General features: G+C 41.7%; 1 protein-coding gene and 1 long non-coding RNA gene across 3 annotated transcripts in view; one reads left to right on the top strand and one right to left on the bottom strand.

Annotated features, from left to right (window-relative positions):
- Positions 1-22,345, top strand: part of LOC136863834 (dynamin-binding protein) — a 446,212-nt gene that overhangs the window by 35,572 nt on the left and 388,295 nt on the right. For both annotated transcript variants that reach the window (XM_068226424.1, XM_067140170.2), the window contains exon 2: positions 20,833-21,010. In XM_068226424.1, the coding sequence (XP_068082525.1) occupies positions 20,833-21,010 (178 nt within the window). The remainder of the gene's footprint in view (positions 1-20,832; positions 21,011-22,345) is intronic.
- Positions 422-22,072, bottom strand: LOC137498571 (uncharacterized). The gene is made up of 3 exons (XR_011017863.1): positions 21,912-22,072; positions 662-872; positions 422-544 (listed from the first exon to the last, which is right to left on the bottom strand). It is a non-coding gene; the product is annotated as an uncharacterized lncRNA (long non-coding RNA).

Raw genomic sequence — 22,345 nt, 5'->3', positions numbered from 1 at the left:
ATTCTTCAGGCCAACAGGTTGCGGCTTTCCTTTCACATACTCCCTCATCCTAACCTGTCCATGGAAAGGGATCATTTGTTCATCAACCGATATATCTTTAGGACGAGGGTTTTCAAGGCACGCGTTCCTAACATGGGCTAATATCGGTTAAACTTTCCAGAAGGAATTGTGTTCTTTCATTTCATTTGTTACCACGTTGTCATCAACAACTTTTAGAGACTTGCGTATGAGTTAAAATCGATCACAAGAGATTTTATCTGCTCTGAGTGGAAAACGGGTTCTTGATTCCCAACACATGCGTAAGCGTGGAAATGAAAGCAATCCAGTTACAATATTACAGCCCCAAAATGTGGATATTTCCTCAGCATTAGTGTCTAATGATTTCCCTGTGTCTAACACAGATTTCCTATTTGTATACAAGGCCATCTCTTCAGATAATGTGGGGTTTAGATATCTGGTGAAATATACAAAGGGCTTTTTCACCTCCATGAAATATGTCACAGGTTGACTGGGTTGATTGTTTGTCTGATTTGGTGGATGAAACCTGAAGAGAAATGAAGTTTGTGTAAGTAGATAATTCTCTACAAAACCCAGGAATGCGTGAAATTTACTTCCGCTAATTCTAACATTCATATTGTATGACTTCCAACAGCATACTTACTCATTTATGTGCCGCCAAAGTGGTTGTGATCCTCTGGGTGATGAAACGGGTTCGTCATCTTCTGAAGCAGATGTTGAACCTATGTCGTCAGGATCCGGTTCTCCATCACTCACAGGAACTGCTAGGTCACCTTCCTCATCCTCAAATTCCATTTCAAGATCTGATACATCACGGTCTATGAGGATATCTTGAATTTCAGCATCACCTAACCCTAAAATTTGTAATATTTAGATTTTAAAACAATCCCCATCAGGAATTAGGCTATTTTGAAATGGTCATTTAGCTATTGTCAAATAATCCAAATATTAACACGTTCCAGTATTGGAATCATAAAACTAGTCACATAGATTAGAAGGGTTATCACAAAGTCGAGTGGTAAATGCCGATTGTATCATATACGATATATGTTATAAATCTGCCCTCTGCGATCAACGTATTTATTCTTAGCAACTGTTTATGAATTTGACATGATCTAAATACACAGTGATGTGTTAAAACAACAAATAAAACAGTAAATATTAAAATATTAAATATTAAAATGCAATAAAACAGTAAATATTAAAATACTTCCAGAAAGCCTTACAGGTGCAGCAATGCAAGTCAATCTCCTTGAAAAGACAGCCAACATGGCAGGCTTGAGAATCTCTGCCGAGAAAACAAAATTTTTGACGAATATAAAAAGTGCCCCAAAGTTTGGTCAAATAGGAAAGGTAAAGAAATTCAAATATTTGGGTGAGACAATTCAAGAAAATGGTTTAGAAAAATCCTTACAACTAAAAGTGCTTATCAACAAAACTTAAAATAAAGCACTACAACACAGTAGTGAAACCAGAATGCCTGTATGCCAGTGAATGTCTAGCACTGAACTACAAACTTGATAAATTAGAAATATTAGAAAGAAGAATTATAAGGAAAATATTAGGTCCTCTAAGAATTGCAGAGTTTTGAAAATTAAGAAGTAACAATGAAATTTACCAGAACATAGAAAACATATCAGAAACAATAAGAAAAAGGAGATTGCTATATCTTGGACACATTTGTAGAATTGATGACAATAGACTAACTAAACGAATCTTCAAGTACCTTTGGGAAAAGAAATCAACCACCACCTGGATTCAAGACGTCAAGAAAGACCTGGAAAGGAACAACATACGAGAATAAGAATTATTGGAAAGAAAGCTTTTTAGGAAGAAAGTCTTACAAATGGAAGGATTCCAAGGGAGGAAGGAAAAGAAAACAGGCACAAAGTGGACTGAAGACAGGAAAAAGAAGCACAGTGAAACAATGAAAGAATACTGGAAGAAAAGGAAAGAACAACTAAGGGGGAAGAATTGAAATTGTAACGTGGTCCTTAGAAGGCCGGAACGGAAGAAGAAGAAAATACAGCTTACTTACCTGTACTTCGATGTGCCATGATGTAAACATACACAAACGGCGGTTTTCAAATCAATGTTGAACCCTACTGGACCGGGCGAGTTGGCCGTGCGCGTAGAGGCGCGCGGCTGTGAGCTTGCATCCGGGAGATAGTAGGTTCGAATCCCACTATCGGCAGCCCTGAAGATGGTTTTCCGTGGTTTCCCATTTTCACACCAGGCAAATGCTGGGGCTGTACCTTAATTAAGGCCACGGCCGCTTCCTTCCAACTCCTAGGCCTTTCCTATCCCATCGTCGCCATAAGACCTATCTGTGTCGGTGCGACGTAAAGCCCCTAGCAAAAAAAAAACCCTACTGGATGTTCCGAGAAACGAAAACAAACGCGCATCTCATAGCGGTACTCTTTCCGAACATGATACAACAGGCTGCTTGGAGTTGCAGCGCCAAGGCAACGGGAAAAAAAATCTAACCTTATGTATCATATATGATACATTGGAACTGAAGAGGTTTTAACTGACTTCTAACTATTTAGGCGTCAAGAGGCAACATCTGGACAAGTGATCATTATGGAAAATTTTTACCGCAACTCATTGAGTACATGAACTCATTAAGAATGTTTTAACAGTCACATCATATCTTATTTCAATTTCAGTGTTTTAACCATTATAAATGCCAATTTTAACATTCTTCTGAAGATGACCCAATCAGGGTCGAAACATGTTTAGATATGACATGTGAATTTCAAATTTGCATTATGCTATTGTGTATTGGTTAGGAGTATAGCTTTAACAATAAATTGATGTCATAGTGCAAGAGGTGATTATTCCAAAACTTGGAAACAGCCCCCATTTTGTTGATATGCAGTTAATATGACAACAAGATGGATTACTGCTCATTTTGGTGTAGGAGTGAGTATCTTCTTGAAACAGCAATTCTGTCAATGGATTGGCCATTGAGGCACAACAGAATGGCCACGCGGATCATGCGAACTGACACCGTATGATTTTTTGCAATGGGATATCGTGGAAAATTATGCTTTGCTCAGAATCTGCAGGATCTGCATCAGTTGTTACAGATGATTGAAGAGTCGTATCATGAAATTTGGTAAAGGTAATGAACAATGTTCTGGCATCTGTAAATCAGTACCTAAATGTTGTCAATTGTGTATTGAGAAACAGGACTGCCATTGTGAACACTCTCTCTGAAGGAAAGTGTAATCAAATTTAAATTAAATGTTACGAACTGTTGGGGAAGGCAACTTTTCTTCCGCCCAGTATTCTTCTGTTGGACAATATATCAGAATATTTGTGAAGTTTATAGACAATGAACCAAGTGAGTTGACTGCATGGTATCAGCTGCATAGTCCCATTTAACAAATAAATTAAGAATTATGTATGTATTACATACAACCAGAACTAAAAAAGAGAAGAAAGAATTTGGGAGTTTACTAGGCGAGGACATGGGAGGTGTTTGTAGGTTGAGAGAGAGAGACAGAAAGAAATCACTCTTCATTTACAGTACACTTATTTCAATTAAACCAAGATCATCAGGTTACAAATAACTGAACACAATAAAAAGGAAAACTTGACAAAGGGCTTACAAGTGTGTAGTTTTGAAGGTAGATTGGTTTTGCTTTCAAACTACATAAACAAAATGAAAACCAAAGGTCATGTGAGAAGGGAAAGAATATAAATTCCACAAATCTACAGAACAAAGGAAATATCACTATTTTTCTAGGTGTGGAAATTCAAGCACAATAATTTTTTTACCGCTGTGTTTACAAGACCATGCCATAAGACGTTAGTTTAGTGCATGTGTTACAGGAAAGAAGCCAGAAAGGGCTGTACTGGGCAATAAGGCTTTGAATATAACCTAAGTGTAATCTAATGTTTTCATAGTAATTTAAAAAAAAAATGTTTTATGACGCTCCGACACAGATGGGTCTTATGCTGTCGTTGGGATAGGAAAGAGCTAGGAGAGGTAAGGACGCGACCATGGCCTTAATTAAGGTACAGCTCCAGCATTTGTCTGGTGTGGAAATGGGAAAACACACAAAACCATCTTTAGGGCTGCTAACAGTGGGGTTCAAACCCATCATCAAATGCAAGCTGATAGCTTTGTGACCCAAACCATGCAGCCAGGTTATATTAAAAGTACTTGCCTCATCATCAAAATGCAAGTAGTCTTCAGAATGACTACTTTTGAGAAGACATATTAGTGTTCAAAACTATTCATAGATCAGTTGGAAATCATGAGGCACCTAAATGAAAATTTAGCATGAACAGGCTAATGACTTCCTGAAGAAACAGCTCCCTATGAGCACATCCATCTTCCAATCAAGCAATGATACCTAGCCAAGCCAGGAATCCCACAGGATGCAGGCAAGCAAGAAAGACAACAGTCATCAGATTTTGGTTTAGGGCTGAGAGCATGTTAAAGTATTTCCAAATGATAATTCACACATAACCAATGAACAGTTAGATGACTATTTATGCCATTTCCAGTTCAGGCGTCCAAATTAAAAATAACTACGTGAACTGTCATCGTAAAACTTGGTGAGAAAAAATCTGTACATGTACAGTACCGAGTGTTGTATGTCCGGCGCTCCCCTTCTCGCTCCTCCAGCCAGCTGCACACGCGCCTGTGTATCATTCCGCTAGCTTCGACGCGCAGCCCTCAGTGCGCGTGCCTGACCATCGAGTGTACTATAAATAGGAGCTCCCTGCCTGCTCAATTGCCCACTTGCCCGGTGTCCAGCTCCAGAATACACCCTACGTCGAGCACGGAGGCTACTCCTCTTGAAAATGTGCTTCGACCAGGTGGACTGAATTTCTGGCAGTACGAGGTTTCACCTCTGGTCACCGCTCCCTTACCTGTTTCCGCTGCCTATGTTCCGTAATTCTTTTACAAGCCATTTTCATTCCCTAATTTATGCAAGCTCCCTTAGTTTCGCTAGGTGGAATTTCTTCAATCAATTGAACTTGCTTTTTAGGAATTCAGGCACTTCAACAAACAAGGACTCTCAAAGACATTTATGTTAGTGTGCCAGATAGTTCTCGACTATCAACGTGTCAATTCACAAAGACTATCTTTTCAAGATAGAAGTGTATATAAAGATTGCAAACCTGTACATATTGTATAAAGACAGACTTTTCTCAAGATTCAATATTCCTTTTTGCTTCAAAATAAATTTCAGTTATTTGTGTAAATATCATAAAGTGAAGCAATAAAAGTTGTGTTCTGTAAATTTCAACCTTGGTTACAACACAACTCTATGGCGACGAGGTAAAAACGCAACTCTACAATTCTTCGACCCCAGTTGCCAACTCTATAGCAACGAGGTAAACACGACACTACAATTCAACCGGCCCAGTTGTCAACTCTACGGCGACGTGCTAAACAACAACGACACTCCAACCAGTTCTGACACACAGCTTACCTCACTCTTTCTTGCACGCATCTCGCAATGGCTACTGCGGAACAACTCGCTACGGTCTTCCAAGCCTTACAGCAGCAACAACAACAGTTTATGCAACAACAACAGGCAGCATTAATTCAGGCTATTCAAGCTATTTCTGTCTCTACACAGCCATCAGCTATTCCTCCGTTCTCTGCTTTTGATCCAGCTAAGGAAGAATGGTCAGTTTATTTAGCCCGTTTACAACAGCACTTCATCTGCCATTCTGTCACAGATGATCAACGCCGCCGCGCACTATTTCTTAGTTCGGTTGGCAATGCTACGTGTGAATTACTACGTAAATTAAGTCCGGAAGAACACTTATCTGAGGTACCCTTCACGCAGCTCTTGGCCCGTCTCACGGAACACTATGCCAAAGCTCCTCACATAGTGGCTGCTCGCTATAAATTTTTTCAGAGCAGAAAGCAACCCCATCAGACACATACTGAATGGATAACTGAATTGCGTGGTCTAGCTAAACCCTGCCAGTTCATCTGCTCCAAGGACGGTTGTGGTTCATCCTACACTGATTCTCTCATTCGGGACATGATAATTTTACATACTCCTGAAGACAAAATACGTTTTGACGCTGTCAAGCAGAGTAACCCTTCTTTAGAAGACGTCCAGCGTATTGCTACGGTTTATGAGCTTACTACCAAGACTGCCGCAGCCATAGCTTCTCCACACGAAGTTGCACAAGTCTCGCCTCAGGCCCGCAAGTCCTCTGCTACAGTGAACCGTACGGATAAGGCGCTCTCCACCAAGCATTTTCGCCAGGTTCCCTCTCGTAATGCTACACGGAAGCTCAATTCTAAAAGCACCTCGAAACTCCTGCCTTCCTGCCGAGGTTGTTTCAAGCATCATGAACGTCGTGACTGTCGTTTTTTCAAAGCTACTTGTGGACGATGTAATAAACTTGGACACATTAAGACTGTCTGTCAAAGTTCGCTCCGCCCTGCTAAGCCTACTGCAGCACGCCGGAAGCATATACAGCCCCGCCAAGACATGGAAGTTGATCAGATCAATCTTATTCTTCCCACAAAGGATTCTCACAAAATCATCATTCCTCTCTCATTCTCTGATCGATCTGTCGATTTTCAATTAGACACTGGATCTCCTGTCTCTATTATTAACCTGACTACCTACCACGACTTAGGTTCACCTTCATGCTCTCCAGCTGACATCCAGCTCGTGACATTTAAACGAAGTATGAAGAAAGCTGTCTCTTCAGGGTTAACTAAAGACCAAGCCTTGCTCCAACTCTTAAACAACTACAGAACTCTACCCGGTGCTGATAATATCACTCCTGCACAGAAGCTCCATGGACGACCTCACAGAACTTTACTTTCTCTGTTACAGCCTCTTCCGGCCCAGCATAAGACCTCACCAACGAAGTTCTCCCTCAACGACAAGGTCTACACCAGGACATTCAAATCCAACCCACTATGGATACCTGGAGTCATCTGCAGATCTTTGGGTCATCGTCTATACGAGATACAGACTACGGAGAAACGTATCTGCCGCCATCAAGATCAGATACGTCTGCGCTACCGCCCCTGTCCAGCTATTGATGCTATTGCTAAACCCGATAAATCTATTGCTGAACGAGCTTTAGATCATTTAATAACAATGGGTTCCTTTCAGGACGAGACAGCGCCACTCCGCCCAGTTCCAGCTCCGGACAATACAACAGCTACATCAGCAGCTCCGCCCCAGCATCGCAGTCGCCGCCAGCGCCGCCGCCGTTTCACGCCGTACCGGCGTATTTAGGAGGGGAGGGTGTTGTATGTCCGGCGCTCCCCTTCTCGCTCCTCCAGCCAGCTGCACACGCGCCTGTGTATCATTCTGCTAGCTTCGACGCGCAGCCCTCAGTGCGCGTGCCTGACCATCGAGTGTACTATAAATAGGAGCTCCCTGCCTGCTCAATTGCCCACTTGCCCGGTGTCCAGCTCCAGAATACACCCTACGTCGAGCACGGAGGCTACTCCTCTTGAAAATGTGCTTCGACCAGGTGGACTGAATTTCTGGCAGTACGAGGTTTCACCTCTGGTCACCGCTCCCTTACCTGTTTCCGCTGCCTATGTTCCGTAATTCTTTTACATGCCATTTTCATTCCCTAATTTATGCAAGCTCCCTTAGTTTCGCTAGGTGGAATTTCTTCAATCAATTGAACTTGCTTTTTAGGAATTCAGGCACTTCAACAAACAAGGACTCTCAAAGACATTTATGTTAGTGTGCCAGATAGTTCTCGACTATCAACGTGTCAATTCACAAAGACTATCTTTTCAAGATAGAAGTGTATATAAAGATTGCAAACCTGTACATATTGTATAAAGACAGACTTTTCTCAAGATTCAATATTCCTTTTTGCTTCAAAATAAATTTCAGTTATTTGTGTAAATATCATAAAGTGAAGCAATAAAAGTTGTGTTCTGTAAATTTCAACCTTGGTTACAACACCGAGTGTCTCGTAAGTTACGATTCACACTTCATCAATATGGCACAGTTTCTGTGGTTTCCCATTTTTACATCAGGCAAATGTTGAGGCTGTACTTTAATTAAAGCTACAGCTACTTCCCAGTCCTGAACCTCTTCTTCTACATCATTCCCAAAAATCTGAGATGTTAAACTACTGGAAGAGTAAAAAAAGGAAGACCATCAAAAATGTACAAGTAGTGAATTCCTATTTCAGAGGTATTTTGCACAATATTTATATTTATAAAACCAGTCTGTACAGAGTTATTCTCCATTTACAACAGACATATGTATGAACTGAGTAAATGAATGAATTAATGAATTCAATGAATTAATTAATGGTTGCATGACTGAATTGTATTCTAATGGCAAACAGCAATATATACACTGACTGACAGAGCAAATGCAACACCAAGAAGGAGTGGTCAGAACTTTATGCCAATTGCAGGGTAGACTGACGTCACTGAGGTATGCTCATGATGTGAAATGCGCCGCTGTGCTGCGCACGTAGCGAACGATAAATGGGACACGGCGTTGGCGAATGGCCCACTTCGTACCGTGATTTCTCAGCCGACAGTCATTGTAGAACGTGTTGTCGTGTGCCACAGGACACGTGTATAGCTAAGAATGCCAGGCCGCCGTCAACGGAGGTATTTCCAGCAGACAGACAACTTTACGAGGGGTATGGTGATCGGGCTGAGAAGGGCAGGTTGGTCGCTTCGTCAAATCGCAGCCGATACCCATAGGGATGTGTCCACGGTGCAGCGCCTGTGGCGAAGATGGTTGGCGCAGGGACATGTGGCACGTGCGAGGGGTCCAGGCGCAGCCCGAGTGACGTCAGCACGCGAGGATCGGCGCATCCGCCGCCAAGCGGTGGCAGCCCCGCACGCCACGTCAACCGCCATTCTTCAGCATGTGCAAGACACCCTGGCTGTTCCAATATCGACCAGAACAATTTCCCGTCGATTGGTTGAAGGAGGCCTGCACTCCCGGCGTCCGCTCAGAAGACTACCATTGACTCCACAGCATAGACGTCATAGACGTGCACGCCTGGCATGGTGCCGGGCTAGAGCGACTTGGATGAGGGAATGGCGGAACGTCGTGTTCTTCGATGAGTCACGCTTCTGTTCTGTCAGTGATAGTCACCGCAGACGAGTGTGGCGTCGGCGTGGAGAAAGGTCAAATCCGGCAGTAACTGTGGAGCGCCCTACCGCTAGACAACGCGGCATCATGGTTTAGGGCGCTATTGCGTATGATTCCACGTCACCTCTAGTGCATATTCAAGGCACGTTAAATGCCGACCGCTACGTGCAGCATGTGCTGCGGCCGGTGGCACTCCCGTACCTTCAGGGGCTGCCCAATGCTCTGTTTCAGCAGGATAATGCCCGCCCACACACTGCTCGCATCTCCCAACAGGCTCTACGAGGTGTACAGATGCTTCCGTGGCCAGCGTACTCTCCGGATCTCTCACCAATCGAACACGTGTGGGATCTCATTGGACGCCGTTTGCAAACTCTGCCCCAGCCTCGTACAGACGACCAACTGTGGCAAATGGTTGACAGAGAATGGAGAACCATCCCTCAGGACACCATCCGCACTCTTATTGACTCTGTACCTCGACGTGTTTCTGCGTGCATCACCGCTCGCGGTGGTCCTACATCCTACTGAGTCGATGCCGTGCGCATTGTGTAACCTGCATATCGGTTTGAAATAAACATCAATTATTCGTCCGTGCCGTCTCTGTTTTTTCCCCAACTTTCATCCCTTTCGAACCACTCCTCCTTGGTGTTGCATTGTCACTGTCAGTCAGTGTATGTCAAGTCTGGGTCGAATCAATGTGTTTTGTCATCCAACTCGAACAATGCATCCTCCGTCCTTGAATCATACTTCACTTATTCTCAACAAGGCTGCATACTCCCTGCCCTAACCTGCCTCGCTGTCGTACGCAGATCTCTGCTGTTATCTAAGACCATCTGCTGATTCATCCCACTTCCCTCCCTTATGCTTGCTGTGCCTTATCCTCATCACTTGGCTTATCCTATTAAATACAGTTTCCACTTCCATATACTCCCTACAAATTACTATCGCCCCTGCGTGTGGCTCTGCACTTAGGAAGCCACATCAACGTCTTACTAAATTTATTAGTTATCTGATTTAGAGTATCCCTTCCTTTCTCCAAACCCCACAATTCAGCTCTGTAGAGTGCTCTGCTTAGCACCAATGTTTTGTACACCATCCTTTGTATATTATAATTTATTCCCGGGGATTTTTTCTCCAAAATCTTGACATCTGAAAGAGCCGTCACTCCCTTCCATTTTGCCCTCTTAATATGATCTCCTCATCCCCTTTTTTTGATTATAAGAACCCCCAGATATTCCAACTGTTCTGTCTTATCAATCATCTCCCCCTGAACCACCCATTTCCCCCTTTCCATCCTCGATTTGTTCTCTCGTCCTACCATCACCTTCATCTAATGACAGTTAATTTTCAGGGACCACATACTTGCATACTCAGAGACCACATTTAAACTTCTCTGTAAACCCCACCCTGTTAGAGACATTAATAGCACATCATCAGCAAAAATCAATCCTGGGGTCTCTTGAGCACCTAAAACCAGGCAAGCCCATTTATTCCCCCATGTCCTTGCAAAATACCATTTATAAATAATAAAAATAGAATCATGATAGTTTACAACCCTGCTTCAAGCCAATCTTAAATTCAATCAGGTCACTTACTATACCTTCTTCCAGTTTAATACAATGGTAAACTTAATCACATATGGCCTCAATCGAATGGATCATCTTTCCTGAAACCCCCACCCTTCCTAATTTTGCTACTAACATGCTTCTACTCACATTGTCAAAAGCTTTCTCAAAATCAGTGGCAGCTATATATATACTATACCTCCTTCCTTATATTTCTCCAAGATTATCTTAACTATCATTTATTATCTGACGTCCTTCTGCCTTTTCTAAAACTACCCTGGAAAATTGACAGTATCGACCACTCTTCAGACCAGATCCTCAGCCTGTTCGCTAATATACCCGTATAAATCTTGCTCAAGGAGTCCAGTAAAGTTATTTCTCTATAATTACTTAGGAGATTCCCCTCTCCTTTCTTCTTGTAGATTGGGCATATAATCCCAATTTGTCACTCTTTTGGAAACCTACCACACTCGAAAATCTTGAACAACCTTCTTCCTCTTTTCTTCCTGGGGCCTCTAATTATTAATTCCTAATTAGCGTCGACCTCTAAGATCTTTTGCTACCATGTTTTTCCTTCATTCCCGCCTAGATATACCTGCTCCCTTCACAAAGCTGCAGGTTTTTCTCATTGGGTCGTCTTGGATTTTTTTCTCTCTCTTCATCTGGTAGTCGTGGAGTGGAGAGTCTGATTCTACCCAGCGCCTCACATTCAAAAAGTATGTGTTCAACTGATTCTTCTGCTTCATTACATTTCCTAGATATATTGTCTTTTAATATTCCAATTCTGTGTAGGAATTTTTTTCAGATGGCAGTGTCCTGTCAACAGTCCTACTATCCATCCTATATTTTCTCTGCTGAGATTCAACAGTCCTTTTAGTATGCTTCTTGTTTGGTCCTTTTATCAGTTTCTTTGCAAGCCTGCATCCTGGAGTATTTTTCCACTTCTCCATTTGTTTCTTTTGTACCCATTTTCCTATGTAGTATCAGGCTTGTCCATAGGAAATCCCGCATACAGGTTCTGGGCCTACAAAATGTGTTTCTGCCCCTTTCCTGGCCAGTTTATCTGCCTTTTCATTTCCTTCTATACCTACATGCCCTGATACCCATATTATTTTGACAGTGTTGTACTTTGAGAGCTTCAGGACAAGTGAATGACGATGCCAGACAATTCTGGATATCATCCGGACTGCTTCTAGTGCTTTAATGGCCGCTTGGCTGTCCGTAAATATGAAAATGTTTTTATTCCTATAGTTCATTTTCAGATTTTCTTCAAGACATGTTGTGATAGCTGTTACTTCTGCTTGAAAGACTGTAGTGTGTTTACCCAGGCTGATCTGGTCTTCCCCCGTTGATCCCTCCTCCTGTGCCATCCCCAGTCTTTAAGCCATCAGTCCACCACACTATAACTTCTTTTTCAGTATTCCATTTGTTGATATCCCAGTCTTCATCTTTTATTACCTGGATCTCAAACAGTTTTTCAAAGTTGTACTTTGGTATCATATGATCAGAAGGCATGTGTAGAACTTCCTCTGTTATTACTCTGTTAATTTTACAGTGTCCGAGATTGGGTCTTTGTGCATTCCAGCACTCTGATTGTGACAATCTATATGATCTCATTCTAGCCTGTCCTTTTATGAAATTGCATAGTGATGGGAGGTCTAGTAAAGTATTCAAACCGGGCTACTTGGCCGTGTAGTTAGGGGCGCTCAGCTGTGAGCTTGCATCCGGGAGATAGTGGGTTCGAATCCCACTGTCAGCAGCCCTGAAGATGGTTTTCCGTAGTTTCCCATTTTCACACCAGGCAAATGCTGGGGCTGTACCTTAATTAAAGCCACAGCTGCTTCCTTCCTATTCCTAGGACTTTCTTATCCCATCATCACCATAAGACCTATCTGTGTTGGTGTGACGTAAAGCAAATAGCAGCAAAGTATCCAAGGCTTCTGTCGGTGTAGTTCTCATAGCCCCAGTTATGACTATGCGTGCCATTCTCTGTAGGCTATCCAATCTACTACTGACTTTTCCTTGGCTTACACTCTTCCACCATATGATCAATGGTCTAATGATCATTGTATATATCCACATGGTCTTAGGCCCCATGTCTTCCCAACGGCTCTTTTACATGCTTACAGCAAGTTCTTAGCCTGGGTTATGTTCCTTTCTATATGTGGATTCCAGGTTAGATTTTTATCTAACACTTCACCTAGGTGCAGTGCCTGTTCTTCCGTATATATATCTTGCCCAAGGAGCTTCAGTGATCTCTTTCTCTCTAATTTTCTCATTCTTGTAAAGGGACCAGAGTTATCTTGTTCAGGTTGACTGATAATTGTTCTTCCCGACACCAGTTCTCCACAAGGTTAAGTGATCTTTGCGTGAGATCCTGGATAATACTAATCACCTTATCTCGTACCACAATCACTAGTTTATATGCGTATCCTTGTGTATAAAATCCTTGTTCGTTGAGCATAGGTATGATTTTGTTTACCACGAGCTTCCACAGCAGAAAGAACTCCTCCCTGAGCACAGCCTCGGGTGGCCCTAACCGTCAGCGTTTCTTCAAACAGGGTTGCTTTTATCTTCCTTCTGTCTAACAGTGTTCCTGCAACATAAGACATTTTAATTTCCTGTTTACAAGAAGGCATGTTCTGGGTATTTCCGATGTATCGTACATCAGCTTACCTCCACATTCCGCCAGTCCTGCTACTTTGCCCTTGACTATCCATGGCTCTTGAATAAGGGCCATGTCAATAGCCTCGGACTTGAACTTCCTGGCGAAATTGGCCACAGCTGCTTTTTTATGCTGAAGATTGGCCTGAAGGACCTTCAGCTCCATCTTTATCAACATTGGGTTTCGTTTTTCCCCTGATGACTTGAAACTTGATCTGCACAAGTCCGAGCTTAGCTTTTAGGCTTCTCTTTTTGAGCTCTTCAAAATCTCTTTCACCAAGAGCTAGAACGACTGTCCTTCCTGTCTTGTCGATCGAAGTGGCATTCAGCACTTTCCACTCTTGTGTTAGAAGTTTGGTATCGTGCTGATTGATTCTGACAGCAGTCTGCTCTACTGGAGCTTCTGTTCCCATTTCTTGTTTTGAGTCAGCGACAGCCTGTCCAATTGGGACTTCTGTCTCCATTTTTTCATCTTGGTCTTGCTCCCGGATCGGCTCTAATGGAGCTTCCTTGGCTTCCCTTGATGTCAAAGTTTTTGAAATAGGTTCTTGATAAGCAACCATATTTCTATCAATCATAGGGTTTTTGCCTCTTCTAGGATCCTGAGTGTCTTTCTCACCATCCGTAGTGAGGCACACAGCCAGACATTGTCCTCCCGCAACTCAGGCTCTCTGTAGCAGAGACCACGCCCCTCAGTCGTCCATCCAGTGGTCCGCCCATGGCCCGAACCTTGTTCCCCCTTCAGTAGGCCTACTCATGTGGTCTCCTCTTGGTATTATCATGACTGAGTTCACGGCCATGATTTTTCCCCTAGGTTGGGATCGCCCCTTTCCAAACCCGCAGCTCGTCCAGGGTACGTAGAGCAAAGTGATGTGTTGGTTCCAGCACCCCGCAGTGAGCCTTCACCTCAGTCACCAGCCCCACTTCACCTGAACCACCGTATCACCCATGTGGAGGAACCATGGATGCCTCTCTAACTTGTGTGGGTGAGGCCTCCACTTCCAAGCCTTGACTTGGGCTAGTAGCAATCACATTGCCTCAAGACATTTTCTGCCAATACCTGTTTTTGGTCCACGAGAGGGTATTTTATTTCCCTCAGAACCTCAGGCCAGCTGGGATGCGCCCGATAGGGGAACAGGTAAGAAAACCCCCACGGGTTGAACAACTTTACTTTTCCCTCCATCATCTGTCTATATTTCCCTATTTCTTTCCGAAATAAATGATTAATTCCATTTTTTCCTCCTGCTGACCTGGTCATCAGTTTCCCTATCACCTCCATTACCTCCTCTCCTGATATCTCTTTATCCAACTCATAAATCATACATCTACTCCCCTCTGTATGACCTATGTTGTGTGTGTCCTCCGCATCGCAAGCTCTGCGCCTACAAGCTCCGCAACCCGCCGCAGCACCGAAGTTTCTAGCAGCTACGAGGTGTCTTTACTGCGCCTGGCACGCTCACCGATGACGTCAGCCAGCGATATATAAGGAGCTTCGTTCCGAGCCTCTCCAGGACTACCCCAATGTTCGACGACCAGACCACACTGCAAGTCAGGCACGGAGGCATTCCTCTTAAAAACGTGTTTTGAACAGGTGGACAAGTTGCTGGCCTTAAGGTCTCACCTCTGAACATTGCCTCATTATCCTGATCCCCGTAGCCACGTCGAGCCCCGAGTGTAGCATTCTGCTACTCCCTTTAGTTCTCCCCAGTGCTCCGACGTCCACCTTAGCATTCTGCTATTTGAATAAATTAATGCAAGTTCCTTGCAAGTATAAACCTAGTACCAGCATTCTGCCTCTCTCTACAAGTTACGCTTGTAATTTCACAGAAGATAGTTTCGACTATCAGGACAATTTATTAGTGAAATAGACTATCTCCTCAAGATAGAACTAAGTGTATATAGAACTCTCGTATTGTATAATTGTACATATGTAACAGACATTCAATTTAAGATTTAATTTCAACATTAACTGCGTGCATTCAAACAAGTTTCAAGAAGAATTCAGTTTCATTTCTTAAACAATAAACTTTATGTTGTGTCATTGTATACCAATTTCCTTGTATACAACATTCTACCTCCTTGTTTATTTGCACCTATCCCTCCCTCCTAATAATTTGTGAAAATACTCCACCCATGAATCATGGTAATTTTTTTTGTTTGTCTACCCCCCCCCCCCCTGCTGATTTCATTCACTCTCTCCCACACCCTTTCAGGTTGCTTCACTCTACACTCCCTATTTATTGCCTCTGCTTGCTCCCTCAGCCATTTTATCCTTGTATTCTTTCCTTAATCTATAAAAATCTTCTCTTTTTGCACTCCCTCTGTGCTCCCTATAATCGTTTAAGAGACCCATGACTACTTTCGTGATTTCTTTGCACTCTTTATTATACTAGCCATCTTCCCCTCCCTTATTTCTTTTCTTAAATCTAGCTATCTCACCTAACCTCTTTCTTGGATATTCAATTAACTCCACCACTCCATGGACATTATCCTCTCTTAAAGCTACCTCCCATCCTAACTTAATAAATTGCAAGTCATTTTCTATGAGAGTGTCTAATTCCAATTTTACTTCCTCTGACCATTTATATTTAATATATCTCCTACCCTTCTCTATACCCCTCCTCTTCCCTCCTTCCTCTTTCTCTCTCTCTTCTCCCCAGCTTAACATATACCGAGGCATGAGGGATTTAACCCAGTGCCCTATTTCTAACCTCTTTATTCTATCCATCATGTCCACCGAACTAACTAGTCTATAGCACTTCCCCCCTGAGATGTAATGTAGGTCAGTTCCCCTTCCTTATCCCCACCCACCGAGCTCGATAGCTGCAGTCGCTTAAATGCGGCCAGTATCCAGTATTCGGGAGATAGTAGGTTCGAACCCCACTGTCGGCAGCCCTGAAGATGGTTTTCTGTGGTTTCCCATTTTCACACCAGGCAAATGCTGGGGCTGTACCTTAATAAAAAAGCCCACGGCCACTTCCTTCCCACTCCTAGCCCTTCCCTGTCCCATTGTCGCCATAAGACCTACCTATGTCGGTGCGACGTAAAGCAACTAGCAAAAAAAAAATTATCCCCACCCCACCAGCCGTTCAAAATATATAGGTTACCTGCCACACATAATTCTGGCAATTTTAACACACAACTATTCCTTCCTTTTATCTTCACTATGCCTCATTCCCCTCATCATCATCCTACCCTCTTTGCTTTATGTTGGGCATAGGTCGCCTATTCTAACATTCCAGTCAGCTAACATCATCATCCCGTCTTCCTCATATTTTCCACCAGTGACACTCATTTCCAATAATAGATCCTCGAAAAAATTTTCATTTGCATTCGGCGAACCCTTAGGATGATTATATAGGAAAGCCAATCATACCTTCTTCTCTCTCTCTTTCTCTCTCTCCATATTAAACCTGATCTGAACTACCTCTTCCATCTCATTTTCAGTGTCGTCAATTCACTAATTCCCTCCTTTATTAACCCTTCGGATACCGGCCCATAATACGGCATCATATGCATAGAATGCCAAGCATGTTTCAATGGATTTTCCATTACTATATAAAATTTGTTATTTACGTCTCATTTTAAAAGATATGGAGGTAAAATTTAGTATGTGTGTTTGACATACTCCAAGGAATATGAACATGTGACTTGCATTTCAAAAAACAAAATTTTGTGGAATATTGTGCACAAAAATATTATTTTTTTAGATTTTAAAACAGAAAAAACATAATTTGAAATTAATTAGCACATTTTACACTAAATCCAAAGTGACTAAGTGAAGATATTTCGTCATAACTCTTATCTAGGATGATATATACCAATTTATATTGTTAATGTAGGTCTAGTTTCCAATTTATAAACTAATTTCCAAAAACATTGAACATGTGGAGAGAAAGACACCAACAGTGTAACCTGTCAATGATTGGATATTTTATGAATTTCGGGAGAGTAATAGTAATAATTTGAGAGAACTGTGTCTAGTAGCAGTATTTGTTACTACAGAACAGTTCAGAAGATCAGTACAACATACAAAATCAACTAATAGTGTCAGGAATGAAAGTGTAAAGAACAGATTGAAATATTCTATGGGTGGAGCATCAGGATGAGGTAGGCCTACATATTTTGGCCCTGGGATTTGATAAAAATGGTGGGGATGGATAACATTACTTTCAGGGAATATGCATTCAGTCCAATAATCATCTAATTCACCGTCACTGACATTTTCATTAGGACTGCCACTATAACTCTTTGACGTTGCACGAAATGTTGTAAGCCCATTAGCCAATGACACAGCTCCATCATTCCCTGGTGCGCTATCTGAAGACCCCAAAAACATCAGAATCATGACTTTCGCTAAAATTAGAGTCGCTTACATCTTCAAAGCAAACCAAAAGTTCCTCAATTTCTTCTCCCGAATTAGGCCTACGAGACGACATGGCTTGTTGTGATAAATGAACTATTTACAACTTTATTATGACCTAAATAAATTGCTAAGTAACCAAACTACAGTAGAAATAATAATAAACTTAATATATTACGATAAGTAACTCGAATGCGTCAATTAGAACGTAAAATTATTGAAAACAAGTCGCAACAAGCGGACATAAACAAACAAGGAGGCTGCCATATTGGATCATGGACGTCCAAGGTTCTTAAACACTACGTCAAGCGCTCACAGATCATACACTCACAATCGACGAGTAAACTAGCAAAAATGAAGCTGTGCCATCTAATGACATAAGAAGGAATTACAAACATTCTACCTTATTTCTACTTGATTTGTGGCGCAATCTAACGCTATACTGCATAACTACACCACTTATAAGAGGGTGCCGATCGAATTGGCATCCTGGCATTTTTCGTACAGAGTGTAAGTGCCGATGCATCGGCACCTTGGCACTGTAAGAGTTAAAACCACTATACCCCCGGATTCCTACCCTTCATCCTCTCTTTCCTTTTAGTTTTATTCTCAACCACAAACTCCCTCCACGTTAACACCTTCCTTTCACCTTGTCTCGTCACCAGATACCCTTCCTGTTTATGCTTTTCATCTATTTTGTGTAACTTATCCACTGATCAAGTTCTAGTCTATCTTTCATTCTCCACCACCAGCTGTTGGCCCCTGATGTATGCTCTCAGTCCTTGACTTCTGGCTATCAATAGGTGCTTCCTTAAAATTCTAATGTTCTTACTTCCTTCACTCCCCATGTCTCTTTTTACCCACACTTTCCCACCTTGTAAATTCCTTGCGTTTCTCACCACGATATCAGCCATCAGGGTAGATAATAACCTAGCCTTGATTGGCCTATGCCCTTTCACTTTTCCTACCCTTTCCACATCGTCAATATCCACTTCACTGAAGTTAATCTTCATTTTATTTTGCATCATTTCAACCACCTTATACACTAAATCCACTTTATTCTCTTTCGCTCCCTCTTGAATACCATAAATAAAGATAAATTTCCTCATACGTCCCTGACTACTAATTGCCTCATCTCTCGTCATCTTAGTCAACTCTCCTTCCAAATTTTTCACCTTCTTCCTCAGTAGCACTATTTCTTCTGCATTACTTTCCACCTTAGACGTCTCACCCACTTTTTCTTGTATCCAACTCTTCATATCATTTATCTCCTCTGATTTTTCACTTATCATTTCCGTACGTTAGTCCAATTGGCAAGCCTCTTTAACCACTTCCTTAATCGCTTCAATTTCAACCCAACCGATGGCGCCACCTGGACCAGGGCCTGGATTCAATTCCACGCCCCCAGTGATTAATAGAACTGTGACCACTGCTGCCACCATTGCCTCTTCCCTCATGCTTTCCATATTGCCCTTGCTCTCCATTCTCCTTATTACTTTACTCTTCATACTCCTCTGCCATCTTCCAATTGCTGTTTGAAATTGTTCCGCTGAAATGCCCATATCTCGACACTAACCGCTCAGCACATCCGCAGTCTCTGCTTGCTTAAGCTCAACTGTGACACAATATTTATACAAGGAAGGTTATATATTATGCAGGGTGGAATTGCAATGACATTCTGTTTCTACAGAATCAGATGGTCAGTTTGAATGTATTCTGCAGCCAGATGGATGAATTACTCCAAAACATTCATCATGAGCTAACAAATAGAGAGGGAATATTTCTGACATTTAAAATGCTTTACTTGTCTTTGGTCATCTGCTGCTAGTTGCAGAAAATAGGCTGGAATGCATACAGCACTAAGCATATTGGCCTGACGTGAAATTTTAATTCTACCTCTTTTGTTAGCTGTCAGATGTTTGAGCAGAGGCTCATTAGACTATTTTAGTGCTGGTAAAAATATTTGAGTAACTCTGTTGCATTCAAGCCAGTCTCCTGCTATGCAAACAGAATTTTGAATTTGGAAAGGTACTATAAAGTCCTGGAGAATAAATGGAGGATAATTTGATGTAAATATACTTTTGTAAACACATGCAATTTTTTTATAATGACATGAGAAAATTCTCAGAAATACCGGAATATCCCAGTAATTCTTGGTAACAGTTGTTTGAAAATCAGTGGAAGTATACTTATTGAGTAACACATTGAAACTTGCCCAACACTGAGCAAGTTAACCACGCAGTTCAGATAGCGTTTCTGTGAGCTTGCATTTGGGAGATGGTGAGATGGTGAGTTTGAATCCCATCATCAGCAGACCTGTAGATGATTTTTCATGGCTTCCCGTAATTAAGGTTACAGCCACTACATTCCCTTTCCCATCCTTTCACTGTCAAAAACCATCTGTTAGTGCAAAATTAAACCATTAGCAAAAGAGCAGGCATTTGCACCGTTTGTTGCTCATGGAAAAAAGTTTCTACTGAACAAAATTGAAGTTAAAAGGAGATGTCATAGCCTTTGGAAGCAATGTACTGAGTAAGTGGCCGTGCATCTTAGATCATGTAGCTATTAGCTTGCATTCAGGAGATATTGAGTTCGAACTCCACTGTTGGTAGACCTGAAGATAGTTTTCCATGGTTACCCCCTTTTCACACCAGGCTAATGCTGGGGCTGTACCTTAATTAAGGCCACAGTCATTTCCTCCCCACTCCTATGCCTTTCCTATCCCAACATCACCATAAGACCTATCTGTGTCAGAGCGACATAAAGCAAATCGTAAAAAAAAAAATTTAAAAAAAATGTGTACAAGCGTGTTCTATGCAAAACAAAGTTTGGTAGTTTCTGTCTAATTTTTGTCAGTCAGTCCATGGCTTTCTGTTCTGAAATTCCTACAGCTTTTTCCAAAATACTGGATTATAATAATGTTAGAAAGTACACTTCTCATTGCTATTTTCTGAAATAAATATATAAATACAAATATAAGTTCATAAAGATGCTATAACACTTAGACCATTTCAGATTTGCTCTTACAGATTAGGCTAACGTGCTGACTATATTTTGTCATTTCCTTCATTTACAGTTTTTGCTTCATAGCATGATAACTTCAACTCTAATTTTTTAAATTTATTCTTTACAGATTAAAGGGAAAATTGACCGTCATTGGTGCGATGGCTGCTCTTATGGAAAGTTTGGTCGAGTGCCTCTGAGTTACTTAATAGTACTGGATTTGCCTGCTCTTGAAGATGATCAGAAGTTATTTGTGGCCATTGCTGATTTTCTTGGAGAGCAGCCAGGTGACTTGTCATTTGCAAAAGGTAATTCATTTTTGAAATCAAGTTATACTTATTAGTACATACATTAATGTCCTTATTTATGATGGTTATGAGTTGTGAGCCACTTTTACTACAATAACACCATTAACTGAGCATTCAGTCTTGGTCCTGAATGAGTACTAGAGTACTAAAATAAATATATAGCAAGGATATAGTAATTTACATTTTCTGTTACGATAAATACAGTAGAACATTAGATCCATTCGCAGGCCTATAATTCTCCAGAAATGAATGTATGTTTCTGTCATCCAGTCACACCCTAAGCCAAAATGAAATTTTAAGAAGGCAGGCTGGGCTAAATTCTCCAGACAAACCGACTCAGATATAAGATGGATCAAGCCAACATACAAAAACTACGGAAGATTCATTGGGATAATAAAAAAGTGCTGCCAAATATTGCACGCCCAGAGGTATCGCAAACGGGCTGGAACAAAAACAGCAAGCAGCTTCTTGAAAAATTTGAACACAGTGGTGGAGCTGACACTGCCACCCAGCTACTCCATTCATTAGATGACAATAGGAAGAAAATACGTCAAGAAATTGTGGGGAGTCCTTAGATCATACCCACTCAAGCAGGAAAGCATGGTCCCCTATCAGAAAGCTGGACACATCCAAAACCACAAATAGACCAAAAACTAACATTGGATTGGGTAATAAGGGCTAGAATATGGTCTGTCTCAAAAAAATTAATAAATCTTAAAAGACAATTCAAAACTCAGGTGAACATAAGGAAGCACTTAGCATCAAAATTTTCAGTCCCTTTTCAGCTAGAAGAGATCACAGTATCCCTCAAGAGCATAAAACCAGGGTTAACTGCAGGTGTCAATGGAATTTACCTGGAGATACAACAACATTGTGGACCAGCTAAAATCAAAGTACTTACCATCTTCTTCTCAAGCATTTTGGAGACTGGCAACCTACCACCACTTTTCAAGAAAACCAAAATAATTGCTATCCCCAATCTCAACATAGATTCGTCAAAAGTGGGAAGTTATCACCCTATAGCCCTCATTAGTGTTACACTGAAGCTACTAGGAAGAATGATTTATAATAGAACTTCTGATACAAGAACAAGCATGTCCCAGCAGGTCTAAAGGCCTGAAGAGGATGTGATTAAGAAGTTATTCCACTAACAACCCATACTGAAAGGGTTTTGGGGAGAAATTTATAAACATGGCTGTTTTTTTGACCCATCAATCATCCACTTATGACACAATCTTGCGTGGCTGTCTTCTTCTCAAATTCATCAGTGTCATTTCATGTTTGAAGCTTACTAATCTTATCAGTACATGCTGAGCAATAGATATTTCCAGGTGG

This window comes from Anabrus simplex, chromosome 2 (genome assembly GCF_040414725.1).
Source record: "Anabrus simplex isolate iqAnaSimp1 chromosome 2, ASM4041472v1, whole genome shotgun sequence".
NCBI lineage: Eukaryota > Metazoa > Arthropoda > Insecta > Orthoptera > Tettigoniidae > Anabrus > Anabrus simplex.
Note: the sequence above shows the minus strand (reverse complement) of the source record. Positions and strands in the feature narration are given on the sequence as shown.